General features: G+C 44.5%; 1 protein-coding gene across 1 annotated transcript; it reads right to left on the bottom strand.

Moving 5' to 3' along the window:
* Positions 1 to 1,577: 1,577 nt before the first annotated feature.
* Positions 1,578 to 20,281, bottom strand: LOC123486218 (PI-PLC X domain-containing protein 1-like; the record flags this gene model as incomplete). Its single annotated transcript, XM_045217477.1, has 5 exons — positions 20,221 to 20,281; positions 17,827 to 17,969; positions 16,743 to 16,871; positions 16,280 to 16,435; positions 1,578 to 1,664 (listed from the first exon to the last, which is right to left on the bottom strand). Coding segments are annotated over exons 1-5 (573 nt in total), but the record flags the coding sequence as incomplete, so codon positions are not given.
* Between the last annotated feature and the right edge of the window lie 2,059 nt (positions 20,282 to 22,340).

Genomic DNA, 22,340 nt, shown 5'->3' with positions numbered 1-22,340 from the left:
ACACTACATAAAGAGAGACACCACAACACTACATAAAGAGAGACACCACAACACTACATAAAGAGAGACACCACAACACTACATAAAGAGAGACACCACAACACTACATAAAGAGAGACACCACAACACTACATAAAGAGAGACACCACAACACTACATAAAGAGAGACGCCACAACACTACATAAAGAGAGAACGCCACAACACTACATAAAGAGAGACGCGCACAACACTACATAAAGAGAGACAACACAACACTACATAAAGAGAGACGCCACAACACTACATAAAGAGAGACGCCACAACACTACATAAAGAGAGACACCACAACACTACATAAAGAGAGACGCCTACAACACTACATAAAGAGAGACGCCACAACACTACATAAAGAGAGACACCACAACACTACATAAAGAGAGACACCACAACACTACATAAAGAGAGACGCCACAACACTACATAAAGAGAGACACCACAACACTACATAAAGAGAGACGCCACAACACTACATAAAGAGAGACACCACAACACTACATAAAGAGAGACACCACAACACTACATAAAGAGAGACGCCACAACACTACATAAAGAGAGAAACCACAACACTACATAAAGAGAGACACCACAACACTACATAAAGAGAGACACCACAACACTACATAAAGAGAGACACCACAACACTACATAAAGAGAGACGCCACAACACTACATAAAGAGAGACACCACAACACTACATAAAGAGAGACGCCACAACACTACATAAAGAGAGAAACCACAACACTACATAAAGAGAGACACCACAACACTACATAAAGAGAGAGACCACAACACTACATAAAGAGAGACACCACAACACTACATAAAGAGAATGTGACTGTCAGAACGGGTGTTGTATGTGGAGGATGAGGGCTGCAGTAGGTATCTCAGATAGGGGAGTGAGGCCTAAGAGAGTTTTGTAAATAAGCATCAACCAGTGGGTCTTGCGACGGTTATCCAGCGATGACCAGTTTACAGAGGAGGATGTATAGATGTGTTCTAGTTTTCTATTTGAGTCTGTCAACAAAATTCTAACTAAAAGGTACAGCGGTCTAAGCGGCGTCACTACAGCCCAAAATTCAAAATATGAAAAGGTACACAGTATTTAAAGGGATGGCTTAAGATAGATGTACTGGAAAACCTTATTGAATGAAAACTCCACGAGAAACTCTGTTGGCCAGCAAGTGGGAGGGGTTACAGTGGTTGAATTACATTTATTCTGAGCGCATAAGGTAACTTAAGGTAGCCATAAGATACGTCTGAATACCAAATACTGAGAAGTGGGTAGGAGGGGTGCATAGAAAAGGCGTACATTTCTGAAGTCTGAATCGGCCCCTAAAAGTGCACAGCAGCACTTCTATTTCAAAATTATTTGCATAGGCAGTGTTAGATAATCCTTACTCTGCACAATATTTCATAGCAAAATGTGGCCATCTGCAGGTTACCTGGGCGGCCATGTTGTTTCCTGTGTTCGAACTCCTCGATCAGAGCCTCAGCTTTACACTTGTTGGCCCACCAGTAGGGGATGTGGAGGCCAAAGGTCGCTGTAGAGGCGGACCACGCAGTGCTCATAGGAGACAATCACCTGGTAACCCAGCGACCACAGGTTCCTCAGTGTCACCACTTCCTGGAACACAGAGGATCATGGGAATGTTGGGATCAGGGAATGGAATCACGGGAAATTATGGCTCATGCCATGCTAGGAAACATTGTGGTAACACTATATCATTTATTTATTTATTTTTATAATACACAACATACACATACAAACCACAACATACAGACGCACACAAACATCCACGACATCCCACCTGACCACACCCCCATCTCCAGATCAACAACATCCCACCTGGCCACACCCACCTGACCACACCCCCATCTCCAGCGCCAGCTTCACTCTCTGCCACATGGCTTCAAACCACACCATTTTGTTTCTCTGTCGCCCACGCACTTTCAACATTTAGATAATAAAGCATTTGACCTTTCCATTGTGTTAACGTTGAAGGATTGGTTGATTCCCAGTTTTTAAGTATAAATTTTTTCAAGATAACTGACGAGAAAAGTTAACGTCCAACCCATCGGGTATCTCACTGCACCCTCATATGCTATATCTTGAAATATGCTGACAGACAGATTAAAAGTACATTTACATTGTAATACTTCGACAGCCAAGTTTCAACTCTGCCCACTGGATTAAGCTTACATTTGTCTTAACTGTCATTTCGTTAGTTCTGTCCCAACCTCCATCTTCTGCCAATATCAGTTCTTTTTAAGTCTTGGTTCCAGTAGTTATACTTTTTTTCGAAGAGATTGTAAATTGTACAGGTTTTCTGCAAGGTTTGGTATATCTTACCTATCATATGAACATCATTTTCTAACTCAAATAGGATTCCCCTCAAGATTGCTCTGATGTCCAAAAGATTTCAGATCAAAATGTTGTTATATGAAACTTTTAAATTGCATGTATTGGAAAACATCTACATTGGTCAGTCCAAAATTGCTTTTTAATTCTGTAATGGAAATACATTTCTTTCCTATTACCAAGTCATTTACGGTATGGCAGCGTAAGTGAGGCTGACGTGAGGGCGCCCTGACGAAACTACGTTGGAGAGTACATAAACTGCCTCTACCCTCTGTTCTATTGGAGAGTACATAAACTGCCTCTACCCTCTGTTCTGTTGAGAGTACATAAACTGCCTCTACCCTCTGTTCTATTGGAGAGTACATAAACTGCCTCTACCTCCTGTTCTATTGGAGAGTACATAAACTGCCTCTACCCTCTGTTCTATTGGAGAGTACATAAACTGCCTCTACCCTCTGTTCTATTGAGAGTACATAAACTGCCTCTACCCTCTGTTCTATTGGAGAGTACATAAACTGCCTCTACCCTCTGTTCTATTGGAGAGTACATAAACTGCCTCTACCCTCTGTTCTATTGGAGAGTACATAAACTGCCTCTACCCTCTGTTCTATTGGAGAGTACATAAACTGCCTCTACCCTCTGTTCTATTGGAGAGTAGCATAAACTGCCTCTACCCTCTGTTCTATTGAGAGTACATAAACTGCCTCTACCTCTGTTCTATTGAGAGTACATAAACTGCCTCTAGCCTCTGTTCTATTGGAGAGTACATAAACTGCCTCTAGCCTCTGTTCTATTGGAGAGTACATAAACTGCCTCTACCCTCTGTTCTGATTGGAGAGTCAAAACTGCCTCTACCCTCAGTTCTGTTGGAGAGTACATAACTGCCTCTACCACTCCTGTTCTATTGGAGTACATAAACTGCCCACTCTACCCTCTGTTCTATTGAGAGTACATAACTGCCTCTACCCTCTGTTCTATTGGAGAGTACATAAACTGCCTCACCCTCTGTTCTATTGGAGAGTACATAAACTGCCTCTACCCTCTGTTCTATTATAGAGTACACATAAACTGCCTCTACCCTCTGTTCTATTGGAGAGTACATAAACCTCTACCCTCTGTTCTATTGGAGAGTACATAAACTGCCTCTACCCTCTGTTCTATTGGAGAGTACATAAACTGCCTCTACCCTCTGTTCTATTGGAGAGTACATAAACTGCCTCTACCCTCTGTTCTATTGGAGAGTACATAAACTGTCTCTACCCTCTGTTCTATTGGAGAGTACATAAACTGCCTCTACCCTCTGTTCTATTGGAGAGTACATAAACTGCCTCTACCCTCTGTTCTATTGAGAGTACATAAACTGCCTCTACCCTCTGTTCTATTGGAGAGTACATAAACTGCCTCTACCTCTGTTCTATTGAGAGTACATGCAAACTGCCTCTACCCTCTGTTCTATTGGAGATACATAAACTGCCTCTACCCTCTGTTCTGTTGGAGAGTACATAAACTGCCTCTACCCTCTGTTCTATTGGAGAGTACATAAACCGCCTCTACCCTCTGTTCTATTGAGAGTACATAAACTGCCTCTACCCTCTGTTATATTGGAGAGTACATAAACTGCCTCTACCCTCTGTTCTATTGGAGAGTACATAAACTGCCTCTACCCTCTGTTCTATTGGAGAGTACATAACTGCCTCTACCCTCTGTTCTGTTGGAGAGTACATAAACTGCCTCTACCCTCTGTTCTATTGGAGAGTACATAAACTGCCTCTACCCTCTGTTCTATTGGAGAGTACATAAACTGCCTCTACCCTCTGTTCTATTGGAGAGTACATAAACTGCCTCTAGCCTCTGTTCTATTGAGAGGATATAAACTGCCTCTAGCCTCTGTTCTATGTGAGAGTACATAAACTGCCTCTACCCTCTGTTCTATTGGAGAGTACATAAACTGCCTCTACCCTCTGTTCTATTGGAGAGTACATAAACTGCCTCTACCCTCTGTTCTATTGAGAACTAACTGGATGAGCTCCGTTCGAGACCATCCTATCAACGGACCTGAAGAACTGCAATATCCTATGTTTCTGCAATATTCTATCCTCTGTCGCGGCTGAACAAGGACATGGATAATATACATGTAAATGTTTTTTCTATTCATCGGCAGGACAGAACAGCAACGCTGGAAAGCTCAAGAGGGGAGGTGTGTGTATTTGTTAACAACAGCTGGTAAACAATCTCTAATATTAAGGAAGTCTCCGAGGTTCTCTCGCCTGAGTTAAAATCCCTAATGTTAAGCTGTAGACAACACTATTTACCAAGAGAGTTTATTTATATTTTTCATAGCTGTCTATTTACTACCACAAACCAATGCTGGCACTAAGACCGCACTCAACGAGCTGTATAGGGTCATAAGCAACAAGAAAATGCTCATCCAGAGGCAGCACTCCCAGTGGCTGGTTATTTTAATGCAGGGAAACTGAAATACTTGAAAAAGTAAGGGCCTAGACAGCTGCCCTGGGGAATTCCTGATTCTACCTGGATTATGTTGGAGACGCTTCATTAAAGAACATCCTCTGTGTTCTGTTAGACAGGTAACTCTTTATCCACAATATAGCAGGAGGTGTAAAGCCATGGGCGGCAGGTAGCTTAGTGGGTAAGAGCGTTGTGCCAGTAACCGAAAGGTCGCTGGTTCTAATCCCTGAGCCGACTAGGTGAAAAATCTGCCGATGTGCCCTTAAGCAAGGCACTTAACCCTAAATTGCTCTGTAAGTCGCTCTGGATAAGAGCGTCTGCTAAATGACTAAAATGTAAATTTAATAACACATACGGTCTTCCAGCAGCAGACTATGATCGATAATGTCAAAAACGCACTGAAGTCTAACAAAAACAGCCCCTCACAATATTTTTGTCATCAATTTCTCTCAGCCAATCATCAGTCATTTGTGCAAGTGCAGTGCTTGTTGAATGTCCTTCCCTATAAGCGTGCTGAAAGTCTGTTGCAATTTGTTTACTGTAAAATAGCATTGTATCTGGTCAAACACCATTTTTTTCAAAAAGTTTTCTAAGGGTTGGTAACAGGCTAATTGGTCGGCTATTTGAGCCAGTTAAGGGGCTTTACTATTCTTAGGTAGCGGAATGACTTTTGCTTCCCTCCAGGCCTGAGGGCACACATTCAGTAGGCTTAAATTGAAGAGATGGCAAATAGGAGTGGCAATATCGTCTCGCTATTATCCTCAGTAATTTTCCATCCAAGTTGTCAGACCCCGGTGGCTTGTAATTGTTGATAGACAACAATACTTTTTTCACCTCTTCCACACTCACTTTACGGAATTCAAAAGTACAATGCTTGTCTTTCATAATTTGGTCAGATATACAGTGGGGAAAAAAAGTATTTAGTCAGCCACCAATTGTGCAAGTTCTCCCACTTAAAAAGATGAGAGGCCTGTAATTTTCATCATAGGTACACGTCAACTATGACAGACAAATTGAGGAAAAAAAACCCAGAAAATCACATTGTAGGATTTTTAATGAATTTATTTGCAAATTATGGTGGAAAATAAGTATTTGGTCAATAACAAAAGTTTCTCAATACTTTGTTATATACCCTTTGTTGGCAATGACACAGGTCAAACGTTTTCTGTTAAGTCTTCACGAGGTTTTCACACACTGTTGCTGGTATTTTGGCCCATTCCTCCATGCAGATCTCCTCTAGAGCAGTGATGTTTTGGGGCTGTCGCTGGGCAACACAGACTTTCAACTCCTCCAAAGATTTTCTATGGGGTTGAGATCTGGAGACTGGCTAGGCCACTCCAGGACCTTGAAATGCTTCTTACGAAGCCACTCCTTCGTTGCCCGGGCGGTGTGTTTGGGATCATTGTCATGCTGAAAGACCCAGCCACGTTTCATCTTCAATGCCCTTGCTGATGGAAGGAGGTTTTCACTCAAACTCTCACGATACATTGGCCCCATTCATTCTTTCCTTTACACGGATCAGTCGTCCTGGTCCCTTTGCAGAAAAACAGCCCCAAAGCATGATGTTTCCACCCCCATGCTTCACAGTAGGTATGGTGTTCTTTGGATGCATCTCAGCATTCTTTGTCCTCCAAACACGACGAGTTGAGTTTTTACCAAAAAGTTCTATTTTGGTTTCATCTGACCATATGACATTCTCCCAATCCTCTTCTGGATCATCCAAATGCACTCTAGCAAACTTCAGACGGGCCTGGACATGTACTGGCTTAAGCAGGGGGACACGTCTGGCACTGCAGGATTTGAGTCCCTGGCGTCGAGTGTGTTACTGATGGTAGGCTTTGTTACTTTGGTCCCAGCTCTCTGCAGGTCATTCACTAGGTCCCCCGTGTGGTTCCTGGGATTTTTGCTCACCGTTCTTGTGATCATTTTGACCCCACGGGGTGAGATCTTGCGTGGAGCCCCAGATCGAGGGAGATTATCAGTGGTCTTGTATGTCTTCCATTTCCTAACAATTGCTCCCACAGTTGATTTCTTCAAACCAAGCTGCTTACCTATTGCAGATTCAGTCTTCCCAGACTGGTGCAGGTCTACAATTTTGTTTCTGATGTCCTTTGACAGCTCTTTGGTCTTGGCCATAGTGGAGTTTGGAGTGTGACTGTTTCAGGTTGTGGACAGGTGTCTTTTATACTGATAACAAGTTCAAACAGGTGCCATTAATACTGGTAACGAGTGGAGGACAGAGGAGCCTCTAAATAAGAAGTTACAGGTCTGTGAGAGCCAGAAATCTTGCTTGTTTGTAGGTGACCAAATACTTATTTTCCACCATAATTTGCAAATAAATTCATTAAAATCCTACAATGTGATTTTCTGGACATTTTTTTCTCAATTTGTCTGTCATAGTTGACGTGTACCTATGATGAAAATTACAGGCCTCTCTCTCATCTTTTTAAGTGGGAGAACTTGCACAATTGGTGGCTGACTAAATACTCTTTTTCCCCACTGTATGCTACTGCCCCGACTGTTGATCTGGCTGTGTCAAAACCAGTGGAGGCTCCTCAGAGGAGGAAGGAGAGGACCATCCTCCTCAGTGGATTTCATAATAATAAAAACAGTAAAACATAAAAAAAGTTATCCTTTTTAGATAAAACTATACTAAATACAGTTGAAGTCGGAAGTTTACATACACCTTAGCCAAATACATTTCAACTCAGTTTTTCACTATTCCTGACATTTAATCCTAGTACAAATTCCCTGTCTTAGGTCAGTTAGGATCACCACTTTATTTTAAGAATGTGAAATGTCAGAATAATAGTAGAGAGAATGATTTATTTCAGCTTTTATTTCTTTCATCACATTCCCAGAGGGTCAGAAGTGTACATACACTCAATTAGTATTTGGTAGCATTGCCTTTAAATTGTTTAACTTGGGTCAAACATTTCGGTAGCCTTCCACAAGCTTCCCACAATAAGTTGGGTGAATTTTGGCCCATTCCTCCTGACAGAGCTGGTGTAACTGAGTCAGGTTTGTAGGCCTCCTTGCGCACACACGCTTTTCAGTTCTGCCCACACATTTTCTATAGGATTGAGGTCAGGGCTTTGTTATGGCCACTCCAATACCTTGACTTTGTTGTCCTTAAGCCATTTTGCCACAATTTTGAAAGTATGCTTGAGGTCATTGTCCATTTAGAAGACCCATTTGCGTACCAAGCTTTAACTTCCTGACTGATGTCTTGAGATGTTGCTTCAATATATCCACATCATTTTCCTTCCTCATGATGCCATCTATTTTGTGAAGTGCACCAGTCCCTCCCTGCAGCAACGCACCCCCACAGCATGATGCTGCCACCCCCGTGCTTCATGGTTGGGATGGTGTTCTTCAGCTTGCAAGTCTTCCCCTTTTTCCTCCAATCACGATGGTCATTATGGCCAAACAGTTCTATTTTTGTTTCATCAGACCAGAGGACATTTCTCCAAAAGTACGATCTTTGTCCCCATGTGCAGTTGCAAACCGTAGACTGGCTTTTTTTATGGCGGTTTTGGAGCAGTGGCTTTTCCTTGCTGAGCGGCCTTTCAGGTTATGTCGATGTAGGACTAGTTTTACTGTGGATATAGATAATTCTGTACATGTTTCCTCCAGAATCTTCACAAGGTCCTTTGCTGTTGTTCTGGGATTGATTTGCACTTTTCGCACCCAAAATCACGTTCATCTCTAGGAGACAGAACGCATCTCCTTCCTGAGCGGTATGACGGCTGCGTGGTCCCATGGTGTTTATACTTACGTACTATTGTTTGTACAGATGAACGTGGTACCTTGAGTCGTTGGAAATTCCTCCCAAGGGATGAACCAAACTTGTGGAGGTTTCTGTTTTTTTCCTGAAGTCTTGGCTGATTTCTTTTGATTTTCCCATGATGTCAAGCAAAGAGGCACTGAGTTTGAAGGTAGGCCTTGAAATACATCCCCAGGTACACTTCCAATTGACTCAAATGATGTCAATTAGCCTATCAGAAGCTTCTAAAGCCATGACATCATTTCTAGAATTTTTCAAGCTGTTTAAAGGCACAGTCAACATTTACATTTACGTCATTTAGCAGACGCTCTTATCCAGAGCGACTTACATTATTTTTTAAAATCTTTTTATTTTTTTTATTTTTTCCATACCCCCAACCCTGGCGTTGCAAAACGCCATGCTCTACCAACTGAGCTACATCCCTGCAGGCCATTCCCTCCCCTCCTGGACGACGCTGGGCCAATTGCCGCGCCCCATGGGCCTCCCGGTCACGGCCGGCTACGACAGAGCCTGGATTCGAACCAGGATCTCTAGTGGCACAGCTAGCACTGCGATGCAGTGCCTTAGACCACTGCGCCACTCAGGAGAGCATAGTTGTGCCATAGTGTATATAAACTTCTGACCCACTGGAAATGTAATATAGTGAATTATAAGTGAAATAATCTGTCTGTAAACAATTATTGGAAAAAATTACTTGTCATGCACAAAGTAGATGTCCTAACCGACTTGCCAAAACTATAGTTTATTAACAAGAAATTTGTGGAGTGATTGAAAACGTTAATCAAATCAAATTTTATTTGCCACATGCGACGGAATACAACAGGTGCAGAGTAGACATTACAGTGAAAATGCTGTGATTGGTTGGCAAGGTACAGAGAGGGAAAAGGATTTGATCCCCAGCTGATTTTTTTACGTTTGCCCACTGACAAAGACATGATCAGTCTATAATTTTAATGGTAGGTTTATTTGAACAGTGAGAGACAGAATAACAACAAAGAAATCCAGAAAACGCATGTCAAAAATGTTATAAATTGATTTGCATTTTAATGAGGGAAATAAGTATTTGACCCCTCGGCAAAAACATGACTTAGTACTTGGTGGCAAAACCCTTGTTGGCAATCACAGAGGTCAGACGTTTCTTGTAGTTGGCTACCAGGTTTGCACACTCCTCTTTGCAGATCTTCTCCAAGTCATTAAGGTTTCGAGGCTGACGTTTCGGCAACTCGAACCTTCAGCTCCCTCCACAGATTTTCTATGGGATTAAGGTCTGGAGACTGGCTAGGCCACTCCAGGACCTTAATGTGCTTCTTGAGCCACTCCTTTGTTGCCTTGGCCGTGTGTTTTGGGTCATTGTCATGCTGGAATACCCATCCACGACCCATTTTCAATGCCCTGGCTGAGGGGAAGGAGGTTCGCACCCAGGATTTGACGGTACATGGCCCCATCCATCGTCCCTTTGATGCGGTGAAGTTGTCCTGTCCCCTTAGCAGAAAAACACCCCCAAGGCATGTTTTCCACCTCCATGTTTGACGGTGGGGATGGTGTTCTTGGGATCATAGACAGCATTCCTCCTCCTCCAAACACGGCGAGTTGTGTTGATGACAAAGAGCCTGATTTGGTCTCATCTGACCACAACACTTTCACCCAGTTCTCCTCTGAATCATTCAGATGTTAATTGTCAAAACTTCAGACGGGCCTGTATATGTGCTTTCTTGAGTAGGGGACTTTGCGGGCGCTGCAGGATTTCAGTCCTTCACGGCATAGTGTGTTACCAATTGTTTTCTTGGTGACTATGGTCCCAGCTGCCTTGAGATCATTGAAAAGATCCTCCCATGTAGTTTTGGGCTGATTCTCACCGTTCTCATGATCATTGCAACTCCACGAGGTGAGATCTTGCATGGAGCCCCAGGCCGAGGGAGATTGACAATTCTTTGTGTTTCTTCCAATTGCGAATAATCGCACCAACTGTTGTCACCTTCTCACCAAGCTGCTTGGCGATGGTCTTGTAGCCCATTCCAGCCTTGTGTAGGTCTACAATCTTGTCCCTGACATCCTTGGAGAGCTCTTTGGTCTTGGGCCATGGTGGAGAGTTTGGAATCTGATTGATTGATTGCTTCTGTGGACAGGTGTCTTTATACAGGTAACAAACTGAGATTAGAAGCACTCCTTTACGAGTGTGCTCCTAATCTCAGCTCGTTACCTGTATAAAAGACACCTGGGAGCCAGAAATCTTTCTGATTGAGAGGGGGTCAAATACTTATTTCCCTCATTAAAATGCAAATCAATTTATAACATTTTTGACATGCTTTTTCTGGATTTTGTTGTTGTTATTCTGTCTCTCAGTGTTCAAATAAACCTACCATTAAAATTATAGACTGATCATGTCTTTGTCAGTGGGCAACGTACAAAAATCAGCAGGGGATCAAATACTTGTTTCCCCCACTGTATATCAGTTAACATACAGTACATCTATCCCTCTTGATACATTTTCCTGTAGTGTTCTGTCTGTCTGATGATCCTCTGACACTATACTGTTTCCCTCCCTGTATATAGCCTCCCTACTGTCCCTGTAGATCCCTCCCTGTATATAGCCTCCCTACTGTCCCTGTAGATCCCCTCCCTGTATATAGCCTCCCTGTATATAGCCTCCCTACTGTCCCTGTAGATCCTCCCTGTATATAGCCTCCCTGTATATAGCCTCCCTGTATAGCCTCCCTGTATATAGCCTCCCTACTGTCCCTGTAGATCCTCCCTGTATATAGCCTCCCTACTGTCCCTGTAGATCCTCCCTGTATATAGCCTCCTGTATATAGCCTCCCTACTGTCCCTGTAGATCCCCCCTGTATATAGCCTCCCCTACTGTTTCCTCCTGTATATAGCCTCCCTACTGTTCCCCTCCTGTATATAGCCTCCTGTATATAGCCTCCCTACTGTCCCTGTAGATCCCTCCCTGTATATAGCCTCCCTACTGTCCTGTAGATCCCTCCTGTATATAGCCTCCCTTATATAGCCTCCCTGTAGATCCCCTCCCTGTATATAGCCTCCTGTATATAGCCTCCCTGTATATAGCCTCCCTGTATATAGCCTCCCTGTAGATCCCCTCCCTGTATATAGCCTCCCTGTATATAGCCTCCCTACTGTCCCTGTAGATCCCCTCCCTGTATATAGCCTCCCTACTGTCCCTGTAGATCCCCTCCCTGTATATAGCCTCCCTGTATATAGCCTCCTGTATATAGCCTCCCTACTGTCCCTGTATATAGCCTCCCTGTATATAGCCTCCCCTGTATATAGCCTCCTGTATATAGCCTCCCTACTGTCCCTGTATATAGCCTCCCTGTATATAGCCTCCTGTATATAGCCTCCCTACTGTCCCTGTATATAGCCTCCTGTATATAGCCTCCCTGTATATAGCCTCCCTGTATATAGCCTCCCTACTGTCCCTGTAGATCCCCTCCCTGTATATAGCCTCCCTGTATATAGCCTCCCTACTGTCCCTGTAGATCCCCTCCCTGTATATAGCCTCCCTGTATATAGCCTCCTGTAGATCCTCCCTGTATATAGCCTCCCTGTATATAGCCTCCCTGTAGATCCCCTCCCTGTATATAGCCTCCCTACTGTTCCCCTCCTGTATATGGCCTCCTGTATATAGCCTCCCTACTGTCCCTGTAGATCCCCTCCCTGTAGATCCCCTCCCTGTATATAGCCTCCCTGTATATAGCCTCCCTGTATATAGCCTCCCTGTATATAGCCTCCCTACTGTCCCTGTAGATCCTCCCTGCATATAGCCTCCCTACTGTCCCTGTAGATCCCCCTCCTGTATATAGCCTCCCTGTATATAAGCCTCCCTGTATATAGCCTCCCTGTATATAGCCTCCTTGTATATAGCCTCCTGTATATAGCCTCCTGTAGATCCCCTCCCTGTATATAGCCTCCTGTATATAGCCTCCTGTATAAGCCTCCCTGTATATAGCCTCCTGTATATAGCCTCCCTGTAGATCCTCCTGTATATAGCCTCCCTACTGTCCCTGTATATAGCCCTCCCTGTATATAGCCTCCCTACTGTCCCTGTAGATCCCCTCCCTGTATATAGCCTCCCTGTATATAGCCTCCCTGTATATAGCCTCCCTGTATATAGCCTCCCTACTGTCCCTGTATATAGCCTCCCTGTATATAGCCTCCCTGTATATAGCCTCCCTACTGTCCCTGTATATAGCCTCCCTGTATATAGCCTCCCTGTATATAGCCTCCCTGTATATAGCCTCCCTGTATATAGCCTCCCTGTATATAGCCTCCCTGTATATAGCCTCCCTGTATATAGCCTCCCTACTGTCCCTGTATATAGCCTCCTGTATATAGCCTCCTGTATATAGCCTCCCTACTGTCCCTGTATATAGCCTCCCTACTGTCCCTGTATATAGCCTCCCTGTATATAGCCTCCCTGTATATAGCCTCCCTGTATATAGCCTCCCTACTGTCCCTGTAGATCCCCTCCCTGTATATAGCCTCCCTGTATATAGCCTCCCTACTGTCCCTGTAGATCCTCCCTGTATATAGCCTCCCTGTATATAGCCTCCCTACTGTCCCTGTAGATCCCCTCCCTGTATATAGCCTCCCTGTATATAGCCTCCCTGTATATAGCCTCCCTACTGTCCCTGTAGATCCCCTCCCTGTATATAGCCTCCCTGTATATAGCCTCCCTGTATATAGCCTCCCTGTAGATCCCCTCCCTGTAGATCCCCTCCCTGTATATAGCCTCCCTGTATATAGCCTCCCTGTATATAGCCTCCCTACTGTTTCCTCCCCTGTATATAGCCTCCCTACTGTTTCCTCCTGTATATAGCCTCCTGTATATAGCCTCCCTACTGTTCCCCTCCCTGTATATAGCCTCCCTGTATATAGCCTCCCTGTATATAGCCTCCCTGTATATAGCCTCCTACTGTCCCTGTAGATCCCCCTCCTGTATATAGCCTCCCTACTGTCCCTGTAGATCCCTCCCTGTATATAGCCTCCCTGTATATAGCCTCCCTGTATATAGCCTCCCTGTATATAGCCTCCCTGTATATAGCCTCCCTGTATATAGCCTCCCTGTAGATCCCCTCCCTGTATATAGCCTCCCTGTATATAGCCTCCCTGTATATAGCCTCCCTGTATATAGCCTCCCTGTAGATCCCCTCCTGTATATAGCCTCCCTGTATATAGCCTCCCTACTGTCCCTGTAGATCCCTCCCTGTATATAGCCTCCCTGTATAAGCCTCCTGTATATAGCCTCCCTGTATATAGCCTCCCTGTATATAGCCTCCCTGTATGTAGCCTCCTGTATATAGCCTCCTGTATATAGCCTCCTGTAGATCCCCTCCTGTATATAGCCTCCCTACTGTCCCTGTAGATCCCTCCCTGTATATAGCCTCCTGTATATAGCCTCCCTGTATATAGCCTCCTGTATATAGCCTCCTGTATATAGCCTCCTGTATATAGCCTCCCTGTATATAGCCTCCTGTATATAGCCTCCTGTATATAGCCTCCCTGTATATAGCCTCCCTGTATATAGCCTCCCTACTGTCCCTGTATATAGCCTCCTGTATATAGCCTCCCTGTATATAGCCTCCCTACTGTCCCTGTATATAGCCTCCCTGTATATAAGCCTCCCTGTATATAGCTCTCCCTACTGTCCCTGTATATAGCCTCCCTACTGTCCCTGTAGATCCCCTCCCTGTATATAGCCCTAACCCTACTGTCCCTGTATATAGCCTCCCTACTGTCCCTGTAGATCCCCTCCCTGTATATAGCCTCCCTGTATATAGCCTCCCTACTGTCCCTGTAGATCCCCTCCCTGTATATAGCCTCCCTGTATATAGCCTCCCTACTGTCCCTGTATATAGCCCTAACCCTACTGTCCCTGTATATAGCCTCCCTACTGTCCCTGTAGATCCCCTCCCTGTATATAGCCCTAACCCTACTGTCCCTGTATATAGCCTCCCTACTGTCCCTGTATATAGCCCTAACCCTACTGTCCCTGTATATAGCCTCCCTACTGTCCCTGTATATAGCCTCCCTACTGTCCCTGTATATAGCCCTAACCCTACTGTCCCTGTATATAGCCTCCCTACTGTCCCTGTATATAGCCCCTAACCCTACTGTCCCTGTATATAGCCTCCCTACTGTCCCTGTAGATCCCCTCCCTGTATATAGCCCTAACCCTACTGTCCCTGTATATAGCCTCCCTACTGTCCCTGTATATAGCCTCCCTGTAGATCCCCTCCCTGTAGATCCCCTCCCTACTGTCCCTGTAGATCCCCTCCCTGTAGATCCCCTCCCTACTGTCCCTGTAGATCCCCTCCCTGTAGATCCCCTCCCTACTGTCCCTGTAGATCCTTTCTGGTCAGAAATGGGGAAGTGATTGCTTCCTACAAGAGCACAAAACATTTCCATTTCCAGCCTCTTTGAAAATCGAGTCATGTAAAAAGCTTTCCTATGTCAGTGTTTGGGACAGTGTTGTATTGAGACAGGCTTGAAAAAGCTAAGGAGCCAATAGCCAGAGGGTAGCATACATTTCTGATTCTTTGTTATAATAATGGTATGGGAACAACATTTTATTTTGTAAAGTGGTTTCTTGCATCAAACAACACAATACAAAAACATTTTCACCTCCTTGTCTGAGTGGATAAACAGGTTGATCCTGCCGACCAAGTGTCTGATCAGCTGCTTGGAGTAGCAGCTAGTCTAGCTGCCACTGTTTTAAATATCTGTAGTTCTGTCCTTGAGCTGTTCTTGTCTTTTAATGTTTCATGTTTTGTGTGGACTCCAGGAAGAGTAGCTGCTGCTTTTGCAACAGCTAATGGGGATCCTAATAAAATCCTGTAGGCTGTATCATAGAACAGCTATTTCAATTGCTATTTCCATGTTAAAATGTTATGAGATGAATTTTCTCCATAGTTTTTGATGGTAGGCCACTCTGGTAGGCCTACATTATGATCAAATAGCCACAGTAGCCTACTTGGCCACTGTTAAAACGGTAACTTAAAGCGGGTACAGCCTCAGTGTTCACAGTAAACGCACGCTGGAAGTTGCACAGAAATTGCGCTCAGCAGACCTGAAATTTGCTCAGTGCCAAAAAAGATTAGAGGGAACATTGGAGGTGTCCCTACCGTAGTTGGACAGAGCTTGGAGGTGTCCCTACCGTAGTTGGACAGAGCTTGGAGGTGTCCCTACCGTAGTTGGACAGAGCTTGGAGGTGTCCCTACCGTAGTTGGACAGAGCCTGGAGGTGTCCCTACCGTAGTTGGACAGAGCCTGGAGGTGTCCCTACCGTAGTTGGACAGAGCCTGGAGGTGTCCCTACCGTAGTTGGACAGAGCCTGGAGGTGTCCCTACCGTAGTTGGACAGAGCTTGGAGGTGTCCCTACCGTAGTTGGACAGAGCTTGGAGGTGTCCCTACCGTAGTTGGACAGAGCTTGGAGGTGTCCCTACCGTAGTTGGACAGAGCCTGGAGGTGTCCCTACCGTAGTTGGACAGAGCTTGGAGGTGTCCTACCGTAGTTGGACAGAGCCTGGAGGTGTCCCTACCGTAGTTGGACAGAGCCTGGAGGTGTCCCTACCGTAGTTGGACAGAGCTTGGAGGTGTCCCTACCGTAGTTGGACAGAGCTTGGAGGTGAAGACGGTTCTGATGGTGGATATGAGTTCAGTGTGGAGGTCCTGGTTCAGACCCAGGAAGTGACTGAAGGACAGAAGAACCACCTCTCTGGGATGGACGTCCAGCCAGGCTCTGATCTCCTGAAGAACGGTCTGTGGAGAACATAGACATGGGTCCAACTGGTGTAACATAATCACAGCAACACCATCACATCTGAAATCAATTATATATCCTATTTGTCATAAGGTTGTCAGATAAGAACACTAGAGTCTAGTAAATGGTACAACCCCTCTCTGTAGCTCCCTGCTAGTATAGAAGTACAGATTATACCTTTAACATTGAACGTAGTGTACACTCTGTGGTAGTACAGAAGTATCATACCTCTACAATTAGCATAGTGTACACTCCATAGTATCATACCTCTACAGTGAGTGTAGTGTACACTCCGTAGTATCATACCTCTACAGTGAGTGTAGTGTACACTCCGTGGTAGAAGTACAGGTTAGTAGAGGTGTCGTTGGGTCGATGTGCAATCCTCAGGTCCAGATATCTGACCCCACAGTCTAGCTGCTCCTTCACTGTCGCCTCCTATAGGACATTATCAGATCAACATTATCAGATCTTTTTTTTTTTTAAGCAGATGCTCTTATCCAGAGCGACTTACAGGAGCAATTAGGGTTAAGTGCCTTGCTCAAGGGCACATCGACAGATTTTTCACCTAGTCAGCTCGGGGATTAGAACCAGCGACCTTTCGGTTACTGGCACAACGCTCTTAACCACTAAGCTACCTGCCGCCTCATCATCAACATTATCAGATTAACAACATTATCAGATTAACAACATTATCAGAGCAACAACATTATCAGAGCAACAACATTATCAGATCAACAACATTATCAGACCAACAACATTATCAGATCAACAACATTATCAGATCAACAAAATTATCAGATCAACAAAATTATCAGATCAACAACATTATCAGATCAACAACATTACGAGATGAACAACATTATCAGATGAACAACATTATCAGATGAACAACATTATCAGATCAACAAAATTATCGGACCAACAACATTATCAGATCAACAACATTATCAGATAAACAACATTACGAGATGAACAACATTATCATATTAACAACATTATCAGATCAACAACATTATCAGATCAACAAAATTATCAGATCAACAACATTATCAGATCAACAACATTATCAGATCAACAACATTATCAGAGCAACAACATTATTAACCCAACCAGCACTGACGTACTGCCACCAGGTGTAAAGTCTGCACCTGTAGTGTTATGCCATCTAGGTCAGGGTGGTCAAACTCAATTCCTGGAGGGCTGTGTCTCTGCTGGGTTTTGTTATTTTGTTTCAATTTGAGTCCAATTAAGACCTAGCCATCCAGATGAGGGGGAGTACCTAACTAATCAATGACCTTAATTGATCAATAAAGTGCAGGAGAGGAGCGAAAACCTGCAGACACTCCAGAAATGTAGTTTGACAACCCTGATCGGCTGTTAAAAATCATACCTGTGTAACTGCCCATTTATAAACAAATGGTCGAATCAGGGGCTTCATGTATTTGTCTAGCTTCTGCAGCAGATCAGGTTGGGTCAGGTCGACAGGGGAGCGGTCACTCTTATCCAGACAGTAGGTTATAGCATTATGGCTTCCTGAACAGGGAACCAAGGAAGACAGACAGATAGAAACAGAGAAACTGTATTACATGTGTATGGTCAGTGTCATGTGTCAGCCTCGTGCCCATATGATGCCCCTAAGGATCCAGTTTAAAGTTTACGTTTCTATACTACATCATTCATTAAATCCCTTACTTGACACTCTAGATGCCTACAAGGGAAATGGAAAGTGTTGGCGATGACAGAATGCCATCTGATTAAAGTGTTGGTGTTGTGACATCAAATCAAATTGTATTTGTCACCTGCGCCGAATACAACAGGTGTAGACCTTACAGTGAAATGCTTACTTACAAGCCCTTAACCAACAATGCAGTTTTAAGAAAAATAAGTGTTAAGTAAAAAATAGATAAGTAAAAAATAAAAGCAGCAAAATAACAGTAAAAATAACAGTAGGGAGGCTATATACAGGGGGTACCGGGTACAGAGTCAATGTGCGGGGGCACCGGTTAGGCGAGGTAATATGTACATGTAGGTTTAATGTAAATGTAATAATAAACAGAGAGTAGCAGCAGCATAAAAGAGGGGGGGCAGTGCAAATAGTCCGGGTAGCCATTTGATTAGCTGTTCAGGAGTCTTATGGCTTGGGGGTAGAAGCTGTTAAGAAGCCTTTTGGACCTAGACTTGGTGCTCCGGTACCGTTTGCCGTGCGGTAGCAGAGAGAACAGTCTATGACTAGGGTGGCTGGAGTCTTTGACAATGTTGAGGGCCTTCCTCTGACACCGCGTGGTATAGAGGTCCTGGATGGCAGGAAGCTTGGCCCCAGTGATGTACTGGGCCGTACGCACTGCCCTCTGTAGTACCCTGCAGTCGGAGGCCGAGCAGTTGACAAACCAGGCAGTGATGTAACCGGTCAGGATGCTCTCGATGGTGCAGCTGTAGAACTTTTTGAGGATCTGAGGACCCATGCCAAATCTTTTCAGTCTCCTGAGAGGGAATAGGCTTTGCCCTTTTGTCCAGGTGGGAAAGGGCAGTGTGGAGTGCAATAGAGATTGCATAATCTGTGGATCTGTTGGGGCGGTATACGAATTGGAGTGGGTCTAGGGTTTCTGGGAAAATGGTGTTGATGTGAGCCATGACCAGCCTTTCAAAGCACTTCATGGCTACAGACGTGCTATGGGTCGGTAGTCATTTAGGCAGGTTATCTTAGAGTCCTTGGGCACGGGGACTATGGTGGTCTGCTTGAAACATGTTGGTATTACAGACTCAGTCAGGGACATGTTGAAAATGTCAGTGAAGACACTTGCCAGTTGGTCAGCACATGCTCGGAGTACACGTCCTGGTAATCCGTCTGGCCCTGCGGTCTTGTGAATGTTGACCTGTTTAAAGGTCTTACTCACATTGGCTATGGAGAGCGTGATCACACAGTCATCCGGAACAGCTGGTGCTCTCATGCAATACAGGACTAAGATTGAATCGTACTACACCGGCTCTGACGCTCGTCGGATGTGGCAGGGCTTGAAAACTATTACAGACTACAAAGGGAAGCACAGCCGCGAGCTGCCCAATGACAAGAGTTTACCAGACGAAGCTAAATCACTTCTATGCTCGCTTTAAGGCAAGCAATACTGAAGCATTGACGCTTTGCCTGTTTGATGGTTCGGCGGAGGGCATAGCAGGATTTCTTATAAGCGTCCGGGTTAGAGTCCCGCTCCTTAAAGCGGCAGCTCTACCCCTTTAGCTCAGTGAGGATGTTTCCTGTAATCCATGGCTTCTGGTTGGGGTATGTACGTACGGTCACAGTGGGGATGACGTCATCGATACACTTATTGATGAAGCCAGTGACTTTTACATTTTTTATTTAACCTTTATTTAACTAGGCAAGTCAGTTATGAACAAATTCTTATTTACAATGACGGCCTACACCGCCAAACCCGGACGATGCTAGGCCAATTGTGCGCCGCCCTATGGGACTCCCAATCACGGCCGATTGTGATACAGCCTGGAATCGAACCAGGGGTCTGTAGTGACGCCTCAAGCACTGAGATGCACCAATGCGCCACTGATGTGGTGTACTCCTCAATGCCATCGGAAGAATCCCGGAACACATTCCAGTCTGTTCCAGCAAAACAGTCCTGTAGCTTAGCATCTGCTTCATCTGATTAAAGTATTGGTGTTGTGACATAATGCCAGCTGATTAAAGTGTTGGTGTTGTGACATAATGCCAGCTGATTAAAGTGTTGGTGTTGTGACATAATGCCAGCTGATTAAAGTGTTGGTGGTGTCTTACCTGGTATAGCTAGGTTCCTCAGGGGAACGTCCCAAAGAGCACAGGACAGGTGGTCCATCCAGGTGTCTTACCTGGTATAGCTAGGTTCCTCAGGGGAACGGCCCATCATAGAGCACAGGACAGGTGGTCCATCCAGGTGTCTTACCTGGTATAGCTAGGTTCCTCAGGGGAACGTCCCAAAGAGCACAGGACAGGTGGTCCATCCAGGTGTCTTACCTGGTATAGCTAGGTTCCTCAGGGGAACGTCCCAAAGAGCACAGGACAGGTGGTCCATCCAGGTGTCTTACCTGGTATAGCTAGGTTCCTCAGGGGAACGTCCCAAAGAGCACAGGACAGGTGGTCCATCCAGGTGTCTTACCTGGTATAGCTAGGTTCCTCAGGGGAACGTCCCAAAGAGCACAGGACAGGTGGTCCATCCAGGTGTCTTACCTGGTATGGCTAGGTTCCTCAGGGGAATGGCCCATCATAGAGCACAGGACAGGTGGTCCATCCAGGTGTCTTACCTGGTATGAGCTAGGTTCCTCAGGGGAACGTCCCAAAGAGCACAGGGCAGGTGGTCCATCCAGCTGTCCATGGGAAGCTCCTTCAGAGACACCTGCACTTCAGACACCACCTCCGAGGACATCTGTGGGTTCTAAAGATGTACAGTCATATTTGTGCAAAGCTGTCATCAAGGCAAAGGGTGGCTACTTTGAAGAATCTCAAATATAAAATATATTTTGATTTGTTTAACACTTTTTTGGTTACTACATGTTTGCATATGTGTTATTTCACATATTTATTCAAGGGTTTTTCTTAATTTTTACAAATTTTTATAATGTAGAATAATAGTGAAGACATCAAAACTATGAAATAACAGATATGGAATCATGTAGTAACCAAAAAGTGTTAAACAAATCAAAATATATTTCATATTTGAGATAGCTACTCTTGCCTTGAGTTCAAGTAACAGACACATCTCAACATCAACATCAGCTGTTCAGAGGGGACTGTGTGAATCAGGCCCTCATGGTCGAATTGCTGCAAATAAACCACTACTAAAGGACACCAATAATAATAAGAGACCTGCTTGGGCCAAGAAACACGAGCAATGGACATTAGACCGGTTGGAAATGTGTCCTTTGGTCTGGAGTCCAAATTTGAGATTTTTTGGTTCAAACCGCTGTGTCTTTGTGAGACACGGTGTGGGTGAACGGAAGATCTCTGCATGTGTAGTTCCCACCGTAAAGCATGGAGGAGGAGGTGTTATGGTGTGGGGTGCTTTGCTGGTGACACTGTCTGTGATTTATTTAGAATTCAAGGCACACTTAACCAGCATGGCTACCACAGCATTCTGCAGCAATACGCCATCCCATCTGGTTTGGGCTTAGTGGGACTATCATTTGTTTTTCAACAGGACAATGACCCAACACACCTCCAGGCTGTGTAAGGGCTATTTTACCAAGAAGGAGAGTGATGGAGTGCTGCATCAGATGACCTGGCCTCAACAATCACCCGACCTCAACCCAATTGAGATGGTTTGGGATGAGTCGGACGGCAGAGTGAAGGAAAAACAGCTAACAAGTGCTCAGCATATGTGGGAACTCCTTCAAGACTGTTGGAAAAGCATTCCAGGTGAAGCTGTTTGAGACAATGCCAAGACTGTGCAAAGCTTTCATCAAGGCAAATTGTGGCTATTTGAAGAATCTCAAAATAAGATATATTTTGATTTGTTTAACACTTTTTTTGGTTACTACATGATTCCATATGTGTTATTTCACAGTTTTGATGTCTTCACTATTATTCTATGATGTATAAAATAGTAAAAATAAAGAAAAACCCTTGAATGAGTAGGTGTGTCCAAACTTTTGACTGGTACTGTATATAAATAAATACAATAAATAAATAAATAACACAGATACATAAAGGATGGTATGTGGACACCCCTTCAAATTAGTGGATTCTATTTCAGCCACACCCATTGCTGACCGGTGTATAAAATCGAGCACACAGCCATGCAATCTCCATAGACAAACATTGGCAGTAGAATGGCCTTACTGAAGAGGTCAGTGACTTTCAACGTAGCACCGTCATAGGATGCCACCTTTCCAACACGTCTGTTTGTCAAATTTCTGCCCTGC

Source organism: Coregonus clupeaformis, unplaced genomic scaffold (assembly GCF_020615455.1).
Source record: "Coregonus clupeaformis isolate EN_2021a unplaced genomic scaffold, ASM2061545v1 scaf1070, whole genome shotgun sequence".
Lineage (NCBI taxonomy): Eukaryota > Metazoa > Chordata > Actinopteri > Salmoniformes > Salmonidae > Coregonus > Coregonus clupeaformis.
This window is presented reverse-complemented; position numbering and strand designations above follow the sequence as displayed.